A 23,918-nucleotide genomic window follows, 5' to 3' on the forward strand; every position below is an offset into this window, starting at 1 on the left:
GTAGGAGAAAACCTGATGTCAGAACCATGAGAAAGTTTTTACCTCACAGGAGTTAGCCCTTCTGACATGATTTCTAAGATTCAAATCTGGTTAATACTTAGAGTTTTATTCCCTATCCTTTTATGGAAACCTCTCAGGTGGTGAGAAAAACGATCCTCCTAGGACCAAAGGAAGATAACGCAATCACATCTACTTTGGGGACAGTCCCCTGACCAAATTTACAGTCACTTGTTCAATTTCCAGACATGGAACATGCTATGTAAAATGTCTTAAGAAAATACGAAGCATTACTTTAAAAACCATTACGTGATTTTTATTTCTTTAAATTATTCACCACTTTCTTTACTTAAAAGACCGCTATAGAAAAGTTTTGCTTCTGTTGGCCACGAAACGTCACCATTAAGATATCTTCAAAGCACTAAAAAATAGTCAAATAGATTATATATGAGAAGGCAAGTAGCAATCTGAAAGTTTGCTGATATAAAATTAGCCTATGTGAAGTTTGAAAATGCTTAAGTAGGAAATTCTCAGAATAAGTGAGACAGGTGAAATTCTGAAGGATGAAACCTAGTGTCTGGCCAAAGGTGCATTTTTAATTTAATCTTTTGTGCTTCATGGTTTTGTGTGAGCCTTTTCAGGCCCACTGTTCCCCTGCAGTCCGACTGAAGACACTGACCACACTGCCCTCAAGCCTGTCCCTCTAACACAATACCCGCCATATAATTATCCAGAGAAGAGGCCAGCGGTCTGGGCTGCTGTGACACCTGGGTCATGGCCTCTGACACAGAATCCGGGCCCAGCCCAAGCCTGTCCAGCAGCAGAGGGGAAGGAAATATGCTAAGGGGGATGGGTGGGAAAGGAAGCCAGAGTGAAACACTGCTTTAAAATGCTAAGCTTTGGCACAGTGATGCAAACACAAATCACATCTGAACAACGTGATTTGCCTGCAAGTTACCCCACGCTGCATGTGCGGTTCCCCCCTGGGAGACTGTACCAAGACTAGGGGAGCGGGTCTCTCCTGGGAGGGAATTCTTGGTCATCTGTCACCAGAATTAGGCCAGAACTAGAAAAGTCAATTGATGATGGCTAAAATAACACCTTGCATGAATGTGCTAGTATGCTGATTTAAAAAGCAGAGGTTTTCAACTAAAACTGTGCTCTGAGCCTAGATTAAAAATTCCTTCTCTTTTGTTTACAAACTGAATGTCTGTGAGGGATTGTTAAATCATAAACATTTTTCATTTTGCGTTATAAATGTAATTTTTAAAAAATGATCACTGGGTCAAAATGTTTTAAGTCTGTTCTGTGGTGATACAGAATATTTATTTGAATGTAAAATAGAAAGGCAAATGGCATGGGCAGTCCCAACTTTCCCTGTGAGTTCCACGTACCAGCTCTCTGTGGAAGCTCATGGTGGAGTATTTGCCTAAACCTGCAATGGCTCAGTCCCTTTTGTTCTGCCCCCCTGAAGGGCCTTAAGACAAATAACACCTCTCATTCCCAGTATAAACATCCCCTCTCCTACTGAGTTTAGGATAATTTAGAAGAAAGTTCTTTGTATGTGACACTTGAGAATCAGTTTCCTACCAAAGTAAGTGTATCCTATTGACAGTCTCTATTTTTAAAACTTCCCCCGAAAGCCTGGGATTGCTTTGTAAAATCCAGAAGTGTAAGGCTTTCTCAATTATGTTGTGTTCACTGATATTTTGATCATGTGATTTCATTTTTACACATCAGCCTTCTTTTAACAAGACTTCTTTTAACAAGAATTTTTCACTTTCGATGGATGCATTACTTGAAGCTATCTGGATGAGAAATATTTGGGGTTGCAAATTTGACTTGAACATTCCATGAATGAATCTGATTTACATTCAAGCACTGAGAAATGAATCTAAAGTTGATATTGGGGGCTCCTATAAATGTGGTTTTTAACCTTTTATGTTCTTTTCTTATGCCACTTCCTTTCCTTGGTGGTTCCTGGTGGAAGAAAGGCACCTCAATGGTCCAAATTTGTAAGATGAGAAAACACAGCTACCAGGGCCCCTCCACCACACCTTCCACCAATAGAATTATGCTGATGGCCGATATTTCCTTTGGGGTTGGAGAGGAGAGAAAGAAAACACCAGAAGAGCAGTGGCTTAACTGTCCCAAAATTTATGATAGCTTCATGAGGACAATACCAATAAGGTTGGTCCCCATCTATGTTCCTAAATAACTTAAAAGTGAATAAAATGGAATTGCTGATTCTAAGAATTTACAATTCTGACACAAAAAAAGTGTGTTAAAGTGGGGGGAGGTGCAGCCTTCTAGGACAATTAAGAGGCTTTAAAACTTGCAAGTGAAGTTTACTTAAGAAAATGAAATAAATTCCTTTGATCATGTTTATATTTCTATCAAAAGCAATCCTTACCCTAAAAGCATCCAAAGTACTTGACTTATGCTACTGTACTTGGCTTAGCATTTGTTTAAGTAGCTGCTCTGTCTGCCAACACATACACTGTCTGTCTCACATACATCATTGCCTTACAAACAATATTTTTATAGAGTGACAGAGAGAGCCTATTCATGACAGCCAAACTTCCCCTGAAGCCATGAAATAAATTTCCTTCCAGGACTAACATTTCTCTGTTTCACTGTCATGGGCTCGCCGTGCCATTTTGACCCTTTTGTGAGGCAACATGAAAATGCCATCTATCATCTCCTGAACCACGGTGACTTGGTCGGAGGTGCACAGTTTCATTGCAAAAACATCTGTGGTTTGATAACCATTCCTCCAAATCTCAGGCCTTGGCAGTAAAAGCGTTTACAAGATGGGAAAGATGCAGCTCAACAGCTTGAAACCAACTTTAAATTTCTTCTCAAGTGGGATATGCAAGCTGGTGAAGTATCAGCTTTGTCAATCACAATGATAAAACCTCATTGTTATTTATTTTTGCCTCCTTTAGAGCTCACAGGAAGCATTATATTACAATAATTTAAACTTTGTTGAAAGTGTCACTCTGAAACCTAGTTTGATGTTAGCAGATAAGAGAATTCATGGAGTTCGTTGATATAAGCAGGTGCAAGTCATTACTGTGTTAATTGGCTATAAACAGGCTACTCAAATTCTACATAAACCTTAAAAATGTTCCAGTATTGAAAGACATTGAAGATCTTTCAGCACTGAAAAGAATTCAGTATCTATCAAAATGGTTTTCAACATGTATGATAAAGAATGCAAACAATATGAGCATACAGGGTAAGACAAAAGGATTTTCTGGTAAATAACATATTCAACAGAAGATCTAAGGTTTCTTATATTTGATTTCTGTTATTTCAGAAGTGTTACTGTTTAACCATGTGCAGAATCATTCTAAAACCACCTCTAATTTGGAGGTACTCATGAAAGACAACAAGCACAGTAAAGGACATTTTTAACCTTTTATTTTTTTAAGCATTTTCATGCATTTGCTTTGTTTCTTGTTCTCTTATGTGTGTGTGCGCAAGTGTACATACACGTGCACTTTTTCTTTCCTTGAATTAGCACACTTGACTTCACACCTAAATATGTGGACGTGTTTCCCTGAGAACAAGGACATTCTCTCCTACAAAACCACAGTAGCATTATTATATCCAATAAATTTAACAACACATTCTATCTAATATACAGTCCATTTTAAATTTCCCAGATTGTCCCAATAATGTCCTTTATAGCTGCCCCCTACCAATACAGCTGGAGTCACACACTGCCTGTCCCGTCTCCTTTATCTAGAATTGTTTCCTGTCCTTTTCCTTTCTTTCATGACAATGACATCTTTGAAGAATCCAGTCCAGATGTTTTGTAGATTATTTCACAATCTGGATTTATCTAATTGTTTCCTCATTATTAAATGCAGACTAAAGATTTTTGGCAAGAATACCACATAGATTTAGATTATGACTTTAATATAGATTTTTTTTAATTAAGGGAAATAAAACTTAAAATCCATGTTTTTGTAAGTGTAAATTTGTGCTAGGACTATTATGGTTTTCAAAAGCTTTCATAACCACAAGATAGTCTAATTTTCTTAGTAGCCAATTTTATCTCTATTTATTCCTATCTCTGTCTATATATATCTATCTATATTTTATGATTGTTTATATTCAACTCTTGCCTGACACTGAGGACAATAAAAAGAAAAGCACCAATATATTTGTAGATTTCTTGTAAGATTTCTAGAAATATCTGGGATTTTTAAAATAAATAATGCAAATGTAGATTTCTTTTCTTTAAAAATGTTCAGTGAGTCCCACCCAAGGGAATGCCGACTGTAATATGTACACAGCATGGGAATAGAGTGTACCAGGAATCAGGGCTATATAAGTGTGCAACAGAGTCAATGTGGGACAGAATATGATTAAAACAACCATTTAAATTTCTCACAGTGGAAATGCACAGAAAAATGGGCCTTTTAAAAGATTGTATCCTTGCTTCTTGAAATCTTCTGAGGTATTAAATAAATGCAGTTTCTACAGTTTTGTGGGGTCAGAATTAAGGCCCATCTGCTATGATTTTTCTTCAGAGACAAAAGGTCATTTTATGGAAAGAGTGGGAATGTATTCAAGAAAGGGAAACACACTAAAAATCATCACAGTTGGCCATCCAGATGGAGAAAGGTGAAAGTTCAAAAAAATTATTTTAATTGTTTCCTCCAGTAATATCTCTAGGTCATCCAAAAGGCTATAACTTGTTAAATGATCTTAGAAACCACAGGAATCTTCTTTCCTAATTATCTTAAGTCCTTTTCAAGCATTAGTTGATATAGTTTTTAATACAAAGATTCATAGACAATCTCCAATAATCTGAGCATATGGTTTTTCTGGAGAAACATATTTTGAGAATTTAATTAGTATATGACAATCTCCTAACAATAGTTAAAATATCCTGTGCCCCACCCATAGTGAACAGTGTTTATAGTTTGCTTTGGCTGCAAGGAAGCTCACAGCTAAATTTATAGGCATTTCTAGCAACCGTTCAGGACATTATGGCATGCATATGATAAGGAAGCCAAATCTGAGTTTCACTGATATTCCAACTTTTATCTTTGCTCCAATTTTTTCATCTAGGTATATTCAATTAGAAAAATACTGCTTTTTTTCTCTTTATTATCAAACATGTTTGTTACAGAAAATGTATAAAAACTCAAAAATAGGAAATAAAAATAAAATATCCTTGATACCAGCACACAGAACATTAGGTTGCATATTTTTCCGTTCCCTTTCCTATCCATATGCACACACATTCGATGTATTTTGTATTTTATAACCTGTTTTTTTCATTTTATATGTAAACTATGTTATTCTCTAAAACATTCCTTTCATTGTTCACATTTATTCAAATTGTATGGAGTACCATAGTTTCTTTTATTAAACCTCTGTAGGTAAGTATTTAGGCTTTCTCCGACTTTTCACAATTATAAATGACCCTGTACACTACAGTGAACTTCCTTGTGGTTAAATGTTTGTGCACCCTCATTATTATCTTATGATAGGCATCTATTAATGAAATTGTGGGTAAAATAGTATGCATATTACAACCCCCTCATTCCTTTCTGCTGTTGCCCAATTGTTTCTAGAAAAATTGTTTATCAATTTACACTCCTACTATCACACAAGTGTTCTTTAATCTGAAACCCTTACCAACACTGAGCCTTATATCACCTATTTGGTTTTTATTTTGTTGAACTTTGTGTTTCTCTATTGAGTCACTCCAAATATTTCTTAGATGGAAGCAGGAGATACATAACTTTGAAATAATGACTCAAGTTACATATATTTATATAATCTACTAAGGAAGCTGTAGAAACTGTGTTAATCCGGCAAAATGCTACCACTGTCTGCACAAGTTTTGTAAGTCATTGTTAACGTCCTGGCATGCTGAGAAAGCTAAGATGCCATTTTAACCTTCAGCTGAATCAACAGCTCAAACAGCTCTAATTTCTATGATAAACCAAGGTGTTAATGGAGTCAGCTATCTTGGCTAATTCAAGAGGTCTCCACTTATGTAGGGCAGCCTACATTTTCTGGGATATTATGCAGTCTTTCAAGATTTCAAACATCTCGAAATGGAATAGAAAAATGTGTATACTTTCAAAAACCCTTGCCAGGATTATGTTATCACACTAGTTTATATCAATCAACTGATAAATCAAGTTACTTAGAAGATACACCAGCATTTAGCCTGTTCTGATAATTAGTTTATTACTATAGTTTACACCAGGCCTTCTTTAATTCTTTCATTATCCCATCAGGATCCTTCACCTTAGTTAACGTAGTTTATCCTTAGTTCTCAATTCAGTAACAGTTTCTCAGGAAAATCTAACCTGACCCCCCACCCTAACACTACCTGGTGTTCCCTATAACATGGCCTAATAATTCCCTATGCTTTTTCATCACAGCACTTACTGAAGTTTTTAATTTATGTGGTGAGTTGATTAATGTCTATTTTCTCTCCTAGACTGTAAAGCTTCATAATTGTGTAATTACTTAGAAACACGTGATTCAGTATTTTAGAATAGGAGTCTCCAACTTTAAAAAATTTTACCTGTTAATGAAATTTTTTTCTAGCATGCATACTCATACATAATTTTATTTATTTTTAACACATACATGTGTGAGTGCCCTAATGTACTCTGTATGTTACAAAACAAACATACAAAAATAAACGGCTAAGATAAAAAATACTTTCCTCTAGTAACAGCCTTTTTGCAGCTCCCCTCCACCCCATGGAGTGTGCAATTAGTACAAAGCTTAAAATTTCATTTACATTAACTAAGTTTTTTCTAAGAACAGCTTTAAAACAAAAACAAAACAAAACCCACAAGTGTAATTACTGCTACACAGCAAGTGTTCTTTTTTCTATCCACCCTGAAGTTTCTTTCATGTGCTAATGGAGCATTTAAAAAAACCTCCTCTCCTTTAACTTACTTAGATCTTTAAGGACCTCACACATCTAAAGATTCTTTATATTCACCAGAAACTTCCAGAGTGGTCGGAGGATTGACATGCAGTATGATTAATGGGCAGTATTGATTTAATTTCCTACAACAAGAGTTTTGTAGAAAGAAAACTGTTTACAATTCATGTCAAGCATTTTACCATTTTTTACAGACTCATAAAAATAGGAGAATAAAAATCTTACATAAGTTTTTCCTTTATTAAAAAAATGTCATTGAAAGTAAACAAAATAAAATCAAGAGCCAATCAATAACTAAAAGCATCTTCCTAAGTCCAAGGAAACTGCCTTGTTACCATTTTAATGAGGTTTTATGAGCACAAATAGAAAGGAAACAAAATAAAACAGTAAAATTGATTTAATAAACTTCAAAATATAAATACAAAGTGCTGTGGAAAATACTGACATATTTTAGGAGATAGATAAAGTTAAAGATTCAGCATAAAGCTACTAAATAATTATTAAACAGATGTGAACATCATTAGGTAGTAAGTTGTAAAGTTTCTTCAAATGTCTTAATTTGAGGTGTCATTTGGAACCAAGTGAAAAATTCTTTTTCTGGAGACAAATAGTGGAACTAATTTTGTTCTTGTGTATTCTCTATATTTTGTATCTGAAGAAAAACTTGATTTCTTGACATATTAAAGAGATAAACGATTGGTGATTCTCATTCTCACTCATATTTTGATAGCCAGTGTTTTGTTTTTGTTTTTCTTAATTTTCAGTTGTTTTGCTTTCCCTAAAGAAAAGATATTTCAAATGGAAATGCAATTTGTGGGAACAGGCAGGAAGGGATATCAGCTAAGAGCAAAGGAGACAGAAATACATTTGCCCAAGGCATCCCTGACGATAACTAACATCAGACCCCAAACTTCAGTGACATCAGACTCAAAACTGGAAACACATCCCAATTGGTATTTCACTTCACAGACTGGTAAAAAAAGAAAACAAAACACCACCGCAGCCCCTTGAAATAATACAACTTCCTTATCCTGCTTATTTTCTTCATCTCCACAGGGGCCTTACTTTATTTAGGGTTCTTTTCAGTCAAGCATGTGAATGAGGCTGCATAAGTACTGTAAATCTTTACCCAGCACCAAAGGTCAAAGGGTTATCTGTGCTATGTGGTTTTAGGGTAGATGATATTCTTTACTCTTTTCCCTCATTCTCTTTTTTTTTTTAAGCAGAAAAACAAAATGTGTGTGTATGAGTCCCTGAAAGTTAACTTAAGTACTTAAAAAGATTCCTCTTGTGCAGATGAACTGCTTTCTCAAGACCACTAAATATCAACTTTTTAGGAATTCTATAAAGAGAAACCAAATGCAACTGAAGCCCCTCCTGTCTGCTGTCTGCCACCACTGTCTGCTAGAAAACTTGCCACACAGCTGCTAAAGCAGTAAAGCAACTTCTAACCTACAGAAACGATGACTACTTAGGCATATGATCAGTTTTGTTCTTGGAAAAAAAACTTTATATATATATTTAAAAAGACAGCTGTGTATCATTTTTGCTCACAAACTGCACCTCATTTAACAACAAGGCAGAAGTTTTAGAGCATTTCAAAATGTGATGACTATTCAATACTAAAAATATGAAAGTCCAGGAAAAACCACCAAAATTCTTTTCTCAATTATTTTTTTGAGTTTGATATGGAAAGTTGAACCTTATTATTTTTTGAAGATGGTGAAAAAAATGTTTAAGAAAATACAGGCATTTATTGCTGCCTTGCTTCCTCCTCTCCAAAATGATCTTTTTAAAGTGGGAAACAAAACTGTTAGATTTAACATCACATAAAATGCCATTAATACAATCCTGATACAGTATAAAACACAACACAACGGTAGAACACACTTATTCTTCCAAGGGGCACTGTCATTTTAACACTTTTTGTAATCCTCTGAATCTCAGAGGCAGAAATACAAGCTATGATGGCATTGCAACTGTACTCGACTGGATTACCAAGAGAGTTACAAGAAGGCTTTCAAATATTGAAAAGTGTAACATATCTTCTGTGATTTGCTACAAGATTCAGTTTGGAAGTTACCAACTATTTCTCCCATATACAAGCAGCAATGACTTATTTGCCTGATCCCCTTTGCTTCTATCTTATTTAAAATTCCTCCATTTTTTGTGACAAGCAAAAGAAAAAAAGATAAATGTCTAGAATTACTCCAAATTAATGATTTAAATATAACCTTCTCTATATAGAAAGAATTTCAGTTTCCTGAGGTCTATGAAGATGATTAAAAAAGAAAGACTACATTGAAACTTACAATTCAGAAAGTAGGAATGGTCATTTTCACACAGGAAGAGAAATTTCAGTGAGATTTGTTGGATATGTCCCACTTTCCTGAAAATGACTTATTGCTCTTTGTTTTACAATTATGCTGACAGTGGTTTCTTCTGCTCAAGTCTTGGTCAGTTTCATCTAAGAAAGATGGCAGGTTCCTTGGAGGAGGGCAGTGTCAGTGTACAGCTGCTCACTAATGATTCACCATTTCAGATCTTCTGAAATCTAAACCTGTATATGAAGCTGCTCTAGACATCTCTGCCAGAACACCAACCTTTCCAACCCATCATGATCAAAACTCAATGTCCTGCTTCCTCAAACCTGGTCTTGCTCCTGAAAGCCCAACTCTAATTCAAGTACCATCCCCCAGAGTTCTTGAGAATCATTCCAGCTTCTTCCTCTCCTTAATCATATTTGCAAACAGCTATAGTTATTGAGCATTTACTATATACAGTGAGTGCAGTGTGCTAGGGGTCCCACATGCACTAGCACGTTTAATCCTCAACATCCTGGATATTTACAAAGGGGCAGCCCTGGGAGTTTCTTGAGGGAATGTAGTTATCCTGTCCCCATCCCTTACCTAGGGCAATCATTAATCTGTTCTCCATCTATACGGTTTTGGTTTTTTGAGAACATCCTATAAATGGAATCATAGAGAACTTTTGAGACTGGTCTCTTTTCACTCAGTATCATTCCACTGAGATTCATCCATAAATTGTTGCAAGTAGCCAATACAACTCACTGCTTTTTATTGCTGATAGTATTTCAATTGTATGAATTATTGCAGTTTGCTTATCCATTTACCCATTTGTGGTTTCCAGTTCGGGGTGACTGTGATCAGAGCTACACATTTATGTATTGGTTTCTGTGGGAATGTAAGTTTTCATTTTTCTAGGGTAAACACAAGGATAGGATTGCTGGGTCATATAGTACAGGATTGTTTAACTTTATAAGAAAGCACTAAACTGTTTTCCAGAGTGGCTGAACTGTTTTGCATTCCTATAAAAACGCAGAAGGTGTAGATTAATGTTACCAAAAAAAAAATGCATAAGGGTTTCAGGTGTTCTGCATCCGTGTAAGCACTTGCAATGGGCAGTTTTGGCATTTAAAAAACTTTTAGTCATACTAATAGGTATGCAGTGGTATCTTATTGTAGCTTAAATTTAAAAATTTGTATTAATGGCTAATGATGTTGAGCACCTTTTCACAGACCTCTGAGTATGATTTAAATATAATTAAGGAGATCTGAAGGCCCCCAAGCAGTCAAGTCCTACTTACTCTAAGCCCAACTTCATATCTGCCTTCCCTCCAATGAATTACTGTCTTAGCTTACACCCTCACTATTTTAGATTATTTCAACAACCATCTTACTGATTTCCTGTCTTCAAGTAGCCCCCTCCTTGGCCTTACTTACTGCATTTTCTAAACCTAAATCTGCATTATTATTACCAGTTATGTTTCTAAAATAAGCCATGCCACTTCCTCACTTGAAAACTTTTGATGGCCCCTCACTGCTTATATTGTAGAACAAAGACCAAATAATTTATCAGGGTACACAAGACCTTTAAAACATGGGCGCTGTACAACTCTCTGATTTCAGTCTCTACAACTTCTACCCATACAACCCATGTTTTAGTCACAGTGAACCTTGAGGCTAACCTCTTTAGTCTTTTTGTTTTTGTACATTTTAAGCTCCTATGATTGCAATGATTTTCTTCCATTTGTGTAGTAGGCAAACTGCTCCTCATTATGCAGTAAAATTAGATGTTTATCTCTATGCATCCAGAATACTTTGAGTCTACCTCAATTTCTTCTATTAGCACATTTTCCCATGAATACTCATAGTTCCTTCATGCTAAGCTTCAGTACTTTGGAGAGAGAAGTGCTATTTTATGTTCATACTCCTTGGGTCCAACACAGGGCCTTGGTATAGAGCATGTGCATCAATCAATAAATACTAGTTCTTAAAATTTAAAATAATGGAAAATAAAGTTAAAATCCATAACTAGTATGTGTAAACTTTAATATGAAAATTTTATGAAACAAGATATGACAAGTTGGTAGCAATCTGATGTTGCTAAGCCAAGTAGTTCTCTCTACATAAAGTTCTGAGAAAAATATATAGAAATTAGATATTAGAAATTAGAAAAATATATTAGAAAATTTGCATTTCTAACTGACACTATCTTTAGAAAATGTCTTCACAAGGAGTTTAAGAGAAAAAAATTACAAAAGTCAAAACTGCATTACATTAACCCTAAAGTTAGAAATTCTGCATTTCTAATTGGCACTATCTTCTAGGCAATGTCTTTATGAGGAGTTAGGAGAAGAAATCATAGAAGTCACAATTGCATGTTGTGGAGATGGTTTCAATTTTTGCAATTAATTTATTGGTAATTAATTTATAGTCACTTAATGGTAACCGCAGCCCATTATCAATAATTTCTAAATTGAGCTCATCTTCTGACTTGCAAAGCCAAGTTTCTGTGTCATTAGCCTTCCAGTAGGGGCCCAAGAGAACAACTAAGAAAGCATAGGAGCCTCTTTATCTGAGACCTATTCAGTTGCACAAAACACTGTACTCACTGTATTCATACAGTGCTAAATGAGGGCTTTGTAACAGTATTGTAGCTCTAATAAAACTCAATGATGGCAGCTGAGTGGGCTCAAAAATATTCTCCTTGTGAGTGACTAAACACTCCTGGCTTCATACTACAGATTCAAAAACAGTTTATCTTATGGGTTTATGGATTCCACAGCTGTTTCATTTTCTTGTTCATTTAAAAACATAAAATTTAATTAATTGGCAGTATCACAGTTGCCTAAAATGCAATGTACCAAATCAAGAGTAATTAGACTTTCTCAGGGGACAGAATATATTACTAGATTTATGACTGGATGCCTCCTGAGAGCTAACTTATGTGAAGGGAAGGATTAAACACTTAAACACCATTACAGAATTGATGTACAGACAGGGAAAAACCAAAGGTCTTAAACCTTTCCCTTACAAAACAGTAGGGTTTGTCTTTTTAGATATGGAATCAATATTACCTAGCCTTTTGTAAATGATTTTTGAAGAGGGTCTGCATGGTGAAATTTCCAAACTTGCTGATTTAGTGGATTTTTTTTTAACACCATGATTATAGCTCTGAAATCAACAGAATACCCTGTATTCTGAAGGATTTGTTATATTATTCATGTGCTTGGAAACTGCCACATACAGAAGGGCTGTAGTAAACTTGGAGTATAGACTTTTGTAACATCTCTGAACGAGAAAGGAAGTGAAAATGAAAGCTCACAGAACCTTCTGTCAGGGAAGAAGCAGTTATTAGCTGCTCTGCCTCTTACTCGTCTGCATTATGTTCTACACACTGCAACAGTAAGATATTTCTAAACACAAATTTAATGAGGTCACTCACTTGCTTAAAATCACTTAGTGGCTTCATACTGTGTCCTTTGGATACAGACCAAATCCCTAACATTTCATTTCCTCTAGAACATGGCCCCCTTATCCCCTGGCCATGCCACACTGATTTCACCATTCTCTGAGTATTTCCTGGGTTCTGGCATTCCCTCTTTGCAGAGGTAGATTTACTGTGAAACTATAAACCTTAAGTCTCAGAGCCCTTTACTTGTGCAGGATATTTTCAAGGCCCTGTACCTACAGTGTATATTTATATTGTTTTTATTACATATTATTGTAATTGGTCAGGTCTCATGTAACCTGTATCCATCCCTGCCCCTCTGCTTGGCTAAGTCTACTCTTTCATGAGATAATCAACCCAAATGTTACTTCTTCTGGGAAGCCATCCCCATCCCAGCCCTGAAATAGGTTAGAAGTACCTGCCAAGTGCTGTTAACAGAGATCTGAAGTCCAATAGAGAAGAATTTGTCACACCTTATTTTAATAGCTTATTTAATTGTTGGTCTTCCTCCTAGACTCTAAGTTCCTCAGATGCTATGACCAGGTCTACCTTGAATACGGTTGTGTCCTAACGTAGGGACTTCACATAGTAAGCTTGGTAAATAACTGAGAATGAGAGAATGAATTTGTGAACGAGGACTCAGTGGCAGACAAAGCACAGGAAGGGAAGAGGGGCCCAGACTGGAAGACTATACCTGGGAGCCCGCGATTCACCCACTTCCTGGGTGCTTGGGAAGGAAAGTGCATTTGATGAATGGTGATGCCCGTGGATGGCCATTTTTCCCTTCATGTGAAAGCTGAGAAGCATGGGATATGACTAGAGACTATATAAGCAATAAAAAGTGCAGTAAAAGTGGACTAAAGAGATGACTAGTAGTAACAGTAATAAAATTATAATTGGCCTGACAAGAAAATCAGAAGTCTAGGTAGAAGAACAAATTTCTGAAATATTTCCAACAAAAATAAGAAACTAAAGCTAAAAGTTACTAACTTGTAAAGAATTAAGAATGGCTATTTAGGAAAAATACTACTAGTTCATCTAGACTCGTGTTTCACAAGCTTTAATGCGCACACTAACCATGTAGGAATCCTCATAAGATGGAGATTCTGATTCAGAAGTTCTGGGGAGAGCACGAGGAAGCCTGAAATTCAGCATGTCCAGATGATGCTGTTGATCCCAAGACCATGCTTTGAAGAACAAGAACTATAGGGTCTATACCTATGATTGGCAAACTATAGTTATATGGTCTATGCCATACTGCTCAGCCTGCCAGTCAAAAATGGTTTGTATATTTAAGTGGTATGAAGGAAATATTTTAAATAATGTTTTGTGACACATCAAAAGAATATGGAACTCAAATTTCAGTGTCCATGAATTCTTTTATTGGAGCATAACCACACCCATGTACTTATGCCTTTTTTCTGGCTGCTTATGTGCCATAGTGGCAGAGACCATATGACCCACTGTATTGGCTGTCATAACAAAATATCATGAATATTACAACATGTACATTACAGTATGAACAACAGAAATTAATTTCTCACAGTTCTGGAGGCTGGGAAGTCCAAGATCAAGGTCTGGTAGGGTTAGGTTCCTACTGAGAGCTCTCTTCCTGCTTGCAGATAGCTGCCTTCTCACTGTGCCCGCACATGGTAGGGAGAGAGGTCTGGTGCTCTTCCTCTGTGTAGAAGGGCACCAGCCTATCAGATTAGGGCCCCACCCTTATGACCTCATTCAACATTTATCACCTACTCAGAGGCCCTATCTCCAAATATAGTCACATTAAGGACTGGGGTTTCAACATACGAAAACGGTGGGGACATAAACATTCAGTGCATAAACCCATAAAGTCTAAAACATTTACTATCTGTCTTATTATGGAAGAAGTTTGCCTACCTCTGGTCTAAACCCTTGCTTCTCAAAGTGGGCAGAAATGCAAAACTTTTAAGCCCTACCAGACTTACTAAATTAAAATCTTCATTTTAAGAAAATCCCTGGGTATACATATTAAAGCTCAAGAAGCACTGGTTTTCAAATCTAGTGATCATGCTAAATCACATGGAAAAAAGTTTTTTAAATACAGATTTCCAGGCTCTACCCTGTGGGGAGAATAATTTAAAAACAACCACAACAGCTAACATTTGTTGAGGATTTAGAGTATGATCTGCTAGGCACTGTGCTAAACTTTACATTCATTATTTCATTCAATCCCCCTAACATTCTAAAATAGCTATTATTATTATTATTATTATTATTATTATTATTATTATTATCCTTATCTAAAGGATTAGGCAAATAACCAAGATTTAATTTGGCAATAATTTGTGCAGCTTTAAGTCAAACCCAGGCAGCAGACATAAAACTTACTTAACTGATATTTTTCTTTTAACTGTCAGTGCCAAGTGCCTCCTATAACAGACCATCATGAATGATGTACCATGGGAATGACTACCACCATTTGAGGTCACAAGAGGATTCCCAGCAGAGTTGAGACTTAAAAGCTGGGTAAGATTTTTCAAAACAGAAAGAAGACATGAATGTCTAATTTCATCTGGAGAGTATAAAAAATATTTTAGAATGGCAGATAACCTTTTATTAAAAAAAAAAAAAACAGAACTTAAGGAAAAGATAACCAGATAAGGCAGTGTAACTTTTGTATCATTCTTATAGCTTCATTAATCTGCAAACAGTTTGTCTTTAAATAGAGAGGGTTGCAAATTGGTAAATGAAGGCAGCTGTCTGCCATTTTTTAATGTCTTACTGTAACAGTATGTTTTTAAGCAGGAGTTTCTGGAAGTAGATGTTCCATTTCTTTTGAAGTATTAGTTTCTGAGTTTTTCAAGTATCAGGGTTCTAAAACTCAGTTGGATATTAATCTTATTTGATATTTTCAGATATTGCAAAGAATGAAATATTAAAAAATTTGTGCTCTTTTGTCTAGTTAAGAAAAAAATAGTTGAGTAATACCTAAATTCTGTGGTCTAGTTTCAACATGTTATGGCTTGATAATAGATTAAACAATATAAGAAAGGGTAACTTAAAAAGATATTTGGTAGTGAGGTAGTGAAATACAATACTTTTTAAATGTTCCCTTTGTTATAATTTGTACTCACAGTTTGTCATCAGTTTTCTGGCCTACATAGTAGGTGGTTTCCAAAATTATTCAAAGATCAATGGAACAGAATATCAAGCCCAGAAATAAACCCACATATATATGGTCAATAAATGCATGACAAAGGGCAAGAATATATAAGGGGGAAAAGACAACCTCTTCAATAAACAGTGTTGGGAAAATGGGACAGCTACATGTAAGAGAATGAAACAGGATCACAGTCTAAATACTATACACAAAAGTAAACTAAAATGGATTAAAGACCCAAATATATGACATGAAACCATAAAATTCTTAGAAGAAAACATAGGTAAAAATCACTTGAACATAAGAATGAGTAATTTTTTCCTGGATACATCTTCTGGGCAAGGGAAACAAAAGCAAAAATAAACAAGTTGGACTACATCAAACTAGAAAGCTTCTGTACAGCAAAGGAAACCCTCAACAAAATAAAAAGGCAACCTATAGATAGTATGGGAGAACATATTCATAAATGATCTATCTGAAAAGGGGTTAACATCTAAAATATATGAAGAACTCTTATGACTCAACACCAAAAAACCCACTTAGAAAGTGGGCAGAGGACCTGAATAGACATTTTTCCCAAGAAGACAGACAGACAGACAACAGGCACATGAAAAGATGCTCCATATCACTAATCATCAGGACAATGCAAATCAAAACCACAATGAGATATCACCTCACACCAGTCAGAATGGCCACTACGCTATCCAAAGACAAGAAATAACAAGTGCTGATGAGGATATGGACAAAAGGGAACTGTCCTACACTGTTGGTGGGAATGTCAATTGTGGCAGCCACTGTGGAAAGCAGTACGGAGGTTTCTCAAAAAGCTAAAAATAGAAATACCATATGACCCAGTAATTCCACTTCATGGAATTTACCCAAAGAAAACAAAATCTGATTTTAAAAAAAGATATATTTACCCCTATGTTTATTGCCCTCTTACTTACCAGCCATAAAAAAGAAAGACATACTCCATTTGCAACAACATGGATGGAACCAGACGGTATTATGCTAAGTGAAATAAGCCAGGCAGAGAAAGACAAATACCATAGCATTTCACTTACATGTAGAATCTAAAAGCAAAATGAACAAAACAGCAATAAACTCATAGACACTGAGAAGTGCTTGGTGGTTACCATACAAGAGGGGTTGAGGTGGGTGGGTGAGATAGGTGAAGGAGATAAAGAGGCACAAATCTTAATCATAACAAATTAGTCAGAGGGATGAAAGTACTGCATAGAGAATATAGTTAACAGTTCCATAACATCTTTTTTTCTATGTTGACAGACTACACTTGTTGGGGTGATCACTTAATAAGGTAGATAACTGTTGAATAACTATGTTGTAAGTTTGAACCAATATTGTATATCAACTGTACTTCACTTTAAAAAAATCAAAATAAAAAATAAAAGTCATACCTGGAAAGAAAAGTCCACTGACTTCAGTTAAATGAATTCATTTTGTAATTCCTTGAAAGAAAACAATGAAAGAGTGCAACAGACACTGTTCAGAAGAACTATTTCCACTAAAAGTAGAAATTAACTGTGGCAAAGCACAGAAAGAATTGAAGAGAGGCAAAAAATGTTAGGTATGTTCCCAAATATCTTACCTATGGTAAATGACAGCGATAATGTTATTGGAATTTTTACACCAATCCTAAAAATGGCCTGTTAACAAAAAAGTGCAAAGTGATCTCATAGAAACCAATGCTGCTTTATAAAGTCAAAGCTAATCTGGACAGAATGCTTAATGATGCTTATGTTCTTGATTTTGTTATTTTAGAATCCTGGCATCTGTAATGATATTTGAGCTGGTAGTTGGTATCAAAGCACTAGATTATTTGAAATGAATTTATAGGCTACAAGTTAGTATGGAAAGATGTACCTGAAACTGTTTATGGTTAGGAAGATTTTTATTATAAAATAATTGTGTATTTTTTACTCTGTCTTAAAGTGTACAGTCAGAAAGTTGCAAAACAACAATAACATAAGGATTTTCACCTGTAGGGTGTTCCCAAAGATTTTTCTGAGTGCTGTCTAAGGCTTTCTTGTATGAGAGGGATGAAGGACCAGTCTCTGAAAAGACTTTGGCTGGCCTTAAAATGTGACTTCCATATTTCATAAATTGAGTGACTCTAATTCTCTTCAAAACAAAATTGCTATTATAGTGCTGTTCACAATGAAGTCTCTCTGATAAAAGTAGTCTCTTTTATACCACAAAATCTTGTTCTGCTTTGACTAAAGGAAAGACTACAACTCCCTCCTGCTATATCAATTAGGCTCAACAGTGGTAGGTCTTGATTTTCTTTCCTTGGATATGTAATCCTATTCTATTATGGTAAAAGATAACACTCAGAAATCTGACTTAGTTTTACCATGCTTCCATACTAACTGGCTAAGGGGCTCTAAAATTACATTATTAACCAGGGACTGTTTCCTTTGACTCCTACTCTTAGCCGTAACTAGGAGTTCCAACTTTGGATTTCTCCAAAAAAAAAAAAGATCTGTGAGTTTTGAAGGTGTGCAAGTAAGTGGTCCACAAACATTTCTAATATTTAAATATTTTGGATCTTTATAATTGGTGCTAAATCTCATGCTCACTTACTGTGCTTGCTGTGAAATTTAATAGCTCAAGTTCTTTAGCAAAATAGGAACTAAAGATCATTTACTATCAGTGTTCTCTAAATGCTAACCTAACAACAGCAACATCTAAATAATCCTCATTTTCTCTCTGTATTATACAAAGAACAATTAAGAACAGTTTCAGATAGCAAACTTATGAAAACAGTCCTTTTTCTATTAGAAACTAACCTCAGAATTTGCAGCTATTGCTGAAATAAACTAAAAAACTGCAATAAATTATTTCCACCAATCTATTATCAGGGAACACAAGTGTGCTATTAATTTTGCCTCAGTGTGTGATAAATGCAACAAATATCTGAAAATCCTACTTAAAACTGAGCTAAATGTTGAAAATGTCCCAAAAAATCCCAGATGAGTGAAATAATCACTATAAAGATGGAAAATCTTGAAGAAAATCTGAAACCTCACATAAACATAAATCATAAACCTAATGCTCTTTTCCCAAACCCCTCAAAATAATCCATTTCGAATGAAAATCAAATTGTATATCTTAAAAGTCACTAAATCAGAACTAACATCAAAATACTTCTGTTGCTCTGTCAATATTTATATTTACACTAATAAATATATGAAAATCTTTTTAACCACTTTAAAGAACAAAACATTCTATAGTTCAGGAAACTGAGCTTTGAGGTTTAGAGTAAAATATTCTAAAATAAATTTCATTACTAAATACAATTACATTTTGTTAATCAGAAACTTGGGAGAAAATTGGATAAATCAGTCAATTTAATATCTTCTGGCTTAATCCTTCTTGTTTTAGGCAGAGATCACATCTGTTACTTCTTTTTATCTAGTACTACAATGCCATATTGAGAAAAATAATAAAAAAAGTTTTGTTAAATGAATTGAGACATAAACTCACTCATCTACTTCTTTCTCCCTGAAACAAAGACCTATATGTATTACCAGGGAGAATGTGTTCCAATAACATACTTTTTTATTAAAAATGTAATTACCAGTAGTAACAAAAGGATACGTATTAAGGCATCAGAAAACAGATTAGTATGAAAATGAAATTTTGAGACATCAGTTGGCTACTCAAAATGACACCAAACCAGCAAACAGAAGCATTTAAATTTCATTTCCAAGCCCACTTAGTAAATCTAGTTCCAGTTAAAGTATCTCTAATGTGCAAAGGCTCAGTGAAAGCAAGTATTCACCATGCAAGACACAGATAGGGTTCCCTTAACCTGTTGCCCTTTTAGACACATCACTCTCTGTTAAACAGGCAGCTACTGCCAGATGCTCTCACTAAAAATGGTCACAGATGGTCAGTTGTGCAGTTAACAGAACATACTGCCCTCCCAATAGCCGAAAGTAAGAAGGAAAAGAGTGAGAGCTGTTAACGCTTGCCTGCTTCGTGGGTTAAACCCACTTCCTTGCTTTAAGCTTAGCTAAGCCCCAACAGTGTCCTTCTAGAAAAGGAATACTCTACAGAGCCCAGGGCTCTCAAGATTAAAAGGCATCCTAAAGATGATCTAGTCAACAACTGTACAATGCTTGAATTGACACAACTACATCCCTGCTAGTCAGCTGTTCCGCTACGACTTGGCAACTCCAGGGGTGCGGAACTTGCTGTCCGACAAGAAAGCCCTACAGCTGTGACGGAGCCCTCTGTTACCCTGCACTGCAATTAGTCCTACCACTCAGTCCAATTCCACAGTCAGGAAACATGGAGCTATTTTAATAGACAGAGTATACTGACTATAGCAAAATTATTTCCTAGTTTGTACATTACAAAGTTATTTTAAGCTGAATTACTCCAAATAGCACACAGAAAAGTTTTTATAACATAAAAACCCAGGCAGCAATATATGTGATTTATTTTTAAAATATAGAGGAAATAAAGGTCTATAGGACTGAAAGCTATATTTAGAGATTGTAAAAAAAAATTCAACAAAGATCAATGGGTCTTCTTTATATGTATGCATCTGTAGAAAATTTTTACAATTTTTAAAAATTCTTTTTAATTTAGAGTTTTAATAAAATGTTTCTCTATTATTTTCACAAAGCATTATTTTTTCTAATTAATTATTCATCTGTTTAGAATAAGCATACCTGTATGTTCAAGAAGAGTGTTCTATGAACCTACTTTTGTGTCTGCAACATACTTCTAATTCCTTAACAGTGAAGAAAGTGGAAGTACTCAATTTTAGGTATGATTTTTCACCAGCACTTTTCCCAAATTCTGTTTCTTCCTTGATGCCACATAAAATTTTTTTGAATAAATGATACGCATATGGAAAGGCAGCACACACTCAGAAGCCACGACTAGGGATAAATGTTGCTGACTTTGGTGATGGTAGGTCGGACTAACATCATCTCAGTAACAAGGACTTAAGGAAGGTAACCCTGGAACATATGGAACTTCTCACCATTTATAAAGCTGTTTGACAGGGATCAATACAGAAACTTATTTAACCAAATGCAGATTAAATTAAAATCCGACATAACAAGATTATAAGCAAAACACCATCTGGAAAACTACAGCACAGCATGGGAAGATGGGGTCCTGTGCTCCTGCTTCTGCAAACAGACTCCCACTGCTGCTTCTTACTGTCCTCATGGCTGTGCTGAAAGGCCAGGGAAATAAACGGAGCAGTCCACGGTGGGACCACTGTGCCTCTTCCCTTCCTGCACTCCAAAGGGCCGTCTGTGACAGGGAGAGCCACAGCGCACTGTAAAATTCCAGCAGGTGTAGAAGGTGCTGCAATGCAGTGGGAATTTAGTTGGTAATCATAAAGCTGCAGCTTTGCACATAAGGGTGAAAATGAGCAACAAATAGCTAAATGTGCATTTTACACCTTGAGTATATATCCATTTATACTCATGTATTTATAGTAGATAACTAAACATGTTTGCATCATGAAATTCTTTCATGCTGCAAAAACATGATGAATAGGGTGTAAACCAATGTCTTTCACAACTCTGATGAACCCAAGCACAAAGTTAAGTGCTTTTCCCCTAGTGTTTCTGGGCTAGAGCTGCTTAAAGTAAATATTTCCAGTTACACAGGTCATATGTAACAGCATTATTTTGTACATAATTTAGATACATTTTACACATGTAAAGTAACACACCTACATACCACTCTCGGGCAATTTCCAGACTGAACTTAATTACTATGTATTATCTGATCATTTGGTGACATTCCTATTTTACATTCCTATTCTACATCCACCACACACTCACAATGATTGATCAGGATCTCACTCTGCCAGACGTGAACTTTAGAAAGAAAAGCAGATACCCAGAGGTGGAGAAAAGATAGAAAGATAACATGGTTACTTGACATTTTGTCAGGTCACTCGCAATAGTAAGTCAAAGTCTGGCACTGACTTAAGCAGCAGGATATTCATAGTGACATAGTAAAGTCAATTCTTTTCTTTTTACCATTTTAACACACTGCCTTACATCTAATAACATTTTTCTCAATTGGTCAGAGAGGAAGGAGAATGGGAAAAGCCTGCTACAGGCTCACTCACCTAAGCCACCAAGAGTGTAGAGAAGGTCATTAGTATCCAAGAAGATGGGTCCATTCTCCTGCTGCCCTTCCTCTTTGTAGTATAGCTTGTAGCCCTGGATGGTTGCTGGGTCCTCAGCATCTTGCTGCCATTTCACAGAAATGGTGGTACAGTTCAGAGGCTCCAAATGTAACTCTGGAGACTTAGGTGCTAGAAAAATTCACCAGAAATAGATGTACAAGAAAATGCAGACTCCATAGGAAAACATGAGATAGTACAGACCTCTCAGTTTTAAACCAGAAGTTGAAAAAAATTCAATTCCAACACTTATACTTTAACCTAACTTTCAAAATTCCATATTAAACTTTGAGACAGAATTAAAATGTATAAAATAATGCCTAAAAAAAACCCTAAGATATATGAATAAGAACAAAATCTGTTCGTATATTTTAATTTTTTCAAAGAGGCAGTAAGTACATCCTCATTTTGACTACTCCATATTCCTCTGGGATAGAACAGGCATTATTATTCTCAATTAACAGCAAAAACCCCAGTCATGTTATATTCCACATTAGTAAAAGAGGAGGATCTATAACTTCCTAGTTTCAGGGTCTTTCTGTTAAACCAATGATTTTTTATAATACATGCCTATAATATTCGTTAGGTCTATTAATACATAACATTTGGTAATTCAATTTGCTTTGGACTAATGTGTCTGGAAGGATTCTCTAAGCAAATTGATCAAAAGTTTTACACACTAGTGAACTCAGAAAAAAAGGGCTAATCAATAAAAAGTTAAGAATTTTTTTCAGTTAAGTCCATGATCTATGTAATACTGTTATTCAGAAAACAAAATTTAAATATCAACACAACTTAATAAGAAAAAAGGTAAAAATACTGCTATTGTTCCTCAACAGTTTTTAGAAATTTACCTTTCACGCTTGTAGCTTTGGGGGTCCTGTGAGAAGTCCACACTGATGACTCTCCCAGTCCCACTCTGGTGGCAGCAGTGATCCGTACCAGGTAGACACTGTCAGGTTTCAGACCCTCCAAAAGGTGCTCATGTGTGGTTCCTGGAAGCTCCAGAACTTGGATGGAATTCTCAGTACTCAGGCGGAAAGACAGGCGATAGAGCACCACCTGGCCCCTCCGAAACTTGGCTGGAATTGGCAACCAGGAGATAAGAATATCTGTGGGACTTCGACTTGTCAGACTGATTTCAGGAGGTCTCAGGGGAACTACACATAAAAAAAAACAGGTGGTTGAAAATATTTAGAATCAAAATTGCCAATTAGCACACTGTATTTATTGAATTCTCTAAATAGCAATGTTGGAGATACTTTTCAGCCCTAGCAGAGGTTTTCAGTCAAGCAGAGTACAAACCAGAAAAAAAAAGGAAAAACAGTAAAAAGGCCAAGCATAGAGAATCAAATAACGCAAGGTTTCCGCCACTGTTGTGATTGTTTTGTTATTGTCTGGGATGAATATGAGATAACTTAATATTCATACAAATATGAGAATTATTCTCAAATAATCCCACCAAAATGCCTGAAAAGTGAAAGAGCAGATCAAGGCAGACCAGACACATCCAGTACAGGGATCCTTCTTAGCCCTGTACTGGACTCTGTCACGTAACAGTAGTTCTTCTATCATAGGGTTAAATGAGATAATGGAGGGAAGGTTTTTAGAATAGGCAGGGGTAAGCACTCCACAAATGTTCACTGTATGTGCTGTGCACAAGTGTTCACCTGAGGAGACCCACACATCTCAGTCTGAGAAGTATGGGCTTAGGAAATGAGGAGAGAGACTGATACTGAAGTTTGAAAAGCTGTTGTCACCGGTCTGTGTGTTATGCAGAAAACAAAAAACTTCATTAAGTAAAAAAGTTGCAGAGTAAGGAAGGGCTTCAAAGAAAAAAAACTTTGAGATTATAACTTAACTGGAATTGGCTTTAACAAGTAGCTTGCTATGTATAGGCTCAT

At 35.7% G+C, this 23,918-nt stretch overlaps 1 protein-coding gene across 1 annotated transcript in view; it reads right to left on the reverse strand.

Annotated features, from left to right (window-relative positions):
* The window catches only part of PRTG (protogenin), a 125,561-nt gene that overhangs the window by 27,514 nt on the left and 74,129 nt on the right, over window positions 1-23,918 (reverse strand). Inside the window, exons 10-11 of the mRNA XM_036919421.2 lie at window positions 22,869-23,174; window positions 21,958-22,146 (exon numbers count right to left, since the gene is read on the reverse strand). Coding sequence (XP_036775316.2) covers window positions 21,958-22,146; window positions 22,869-23,174 — 495 coding nt within the window. The remainder of the gene's footprint in view (window positions 1-21,957; window positions 22,147-22,868; window positions 23,175-23,918) is intronic.

This window comes from Manis pentadactyla, chromosome 11 (assembly GCF_030020395.1).
Source record: "Manis pentadactyla isolate mManPen7 chromosome 11, mManPen7.hap1, whole genome shotgun sequence".
NCBI classification, from domain to species: domain Eukaryota; kingdom Metazoa; phylum Chordata; class Mammalia; order Pholidota; family Manidae; genus Manis; species Manis pentadactyla.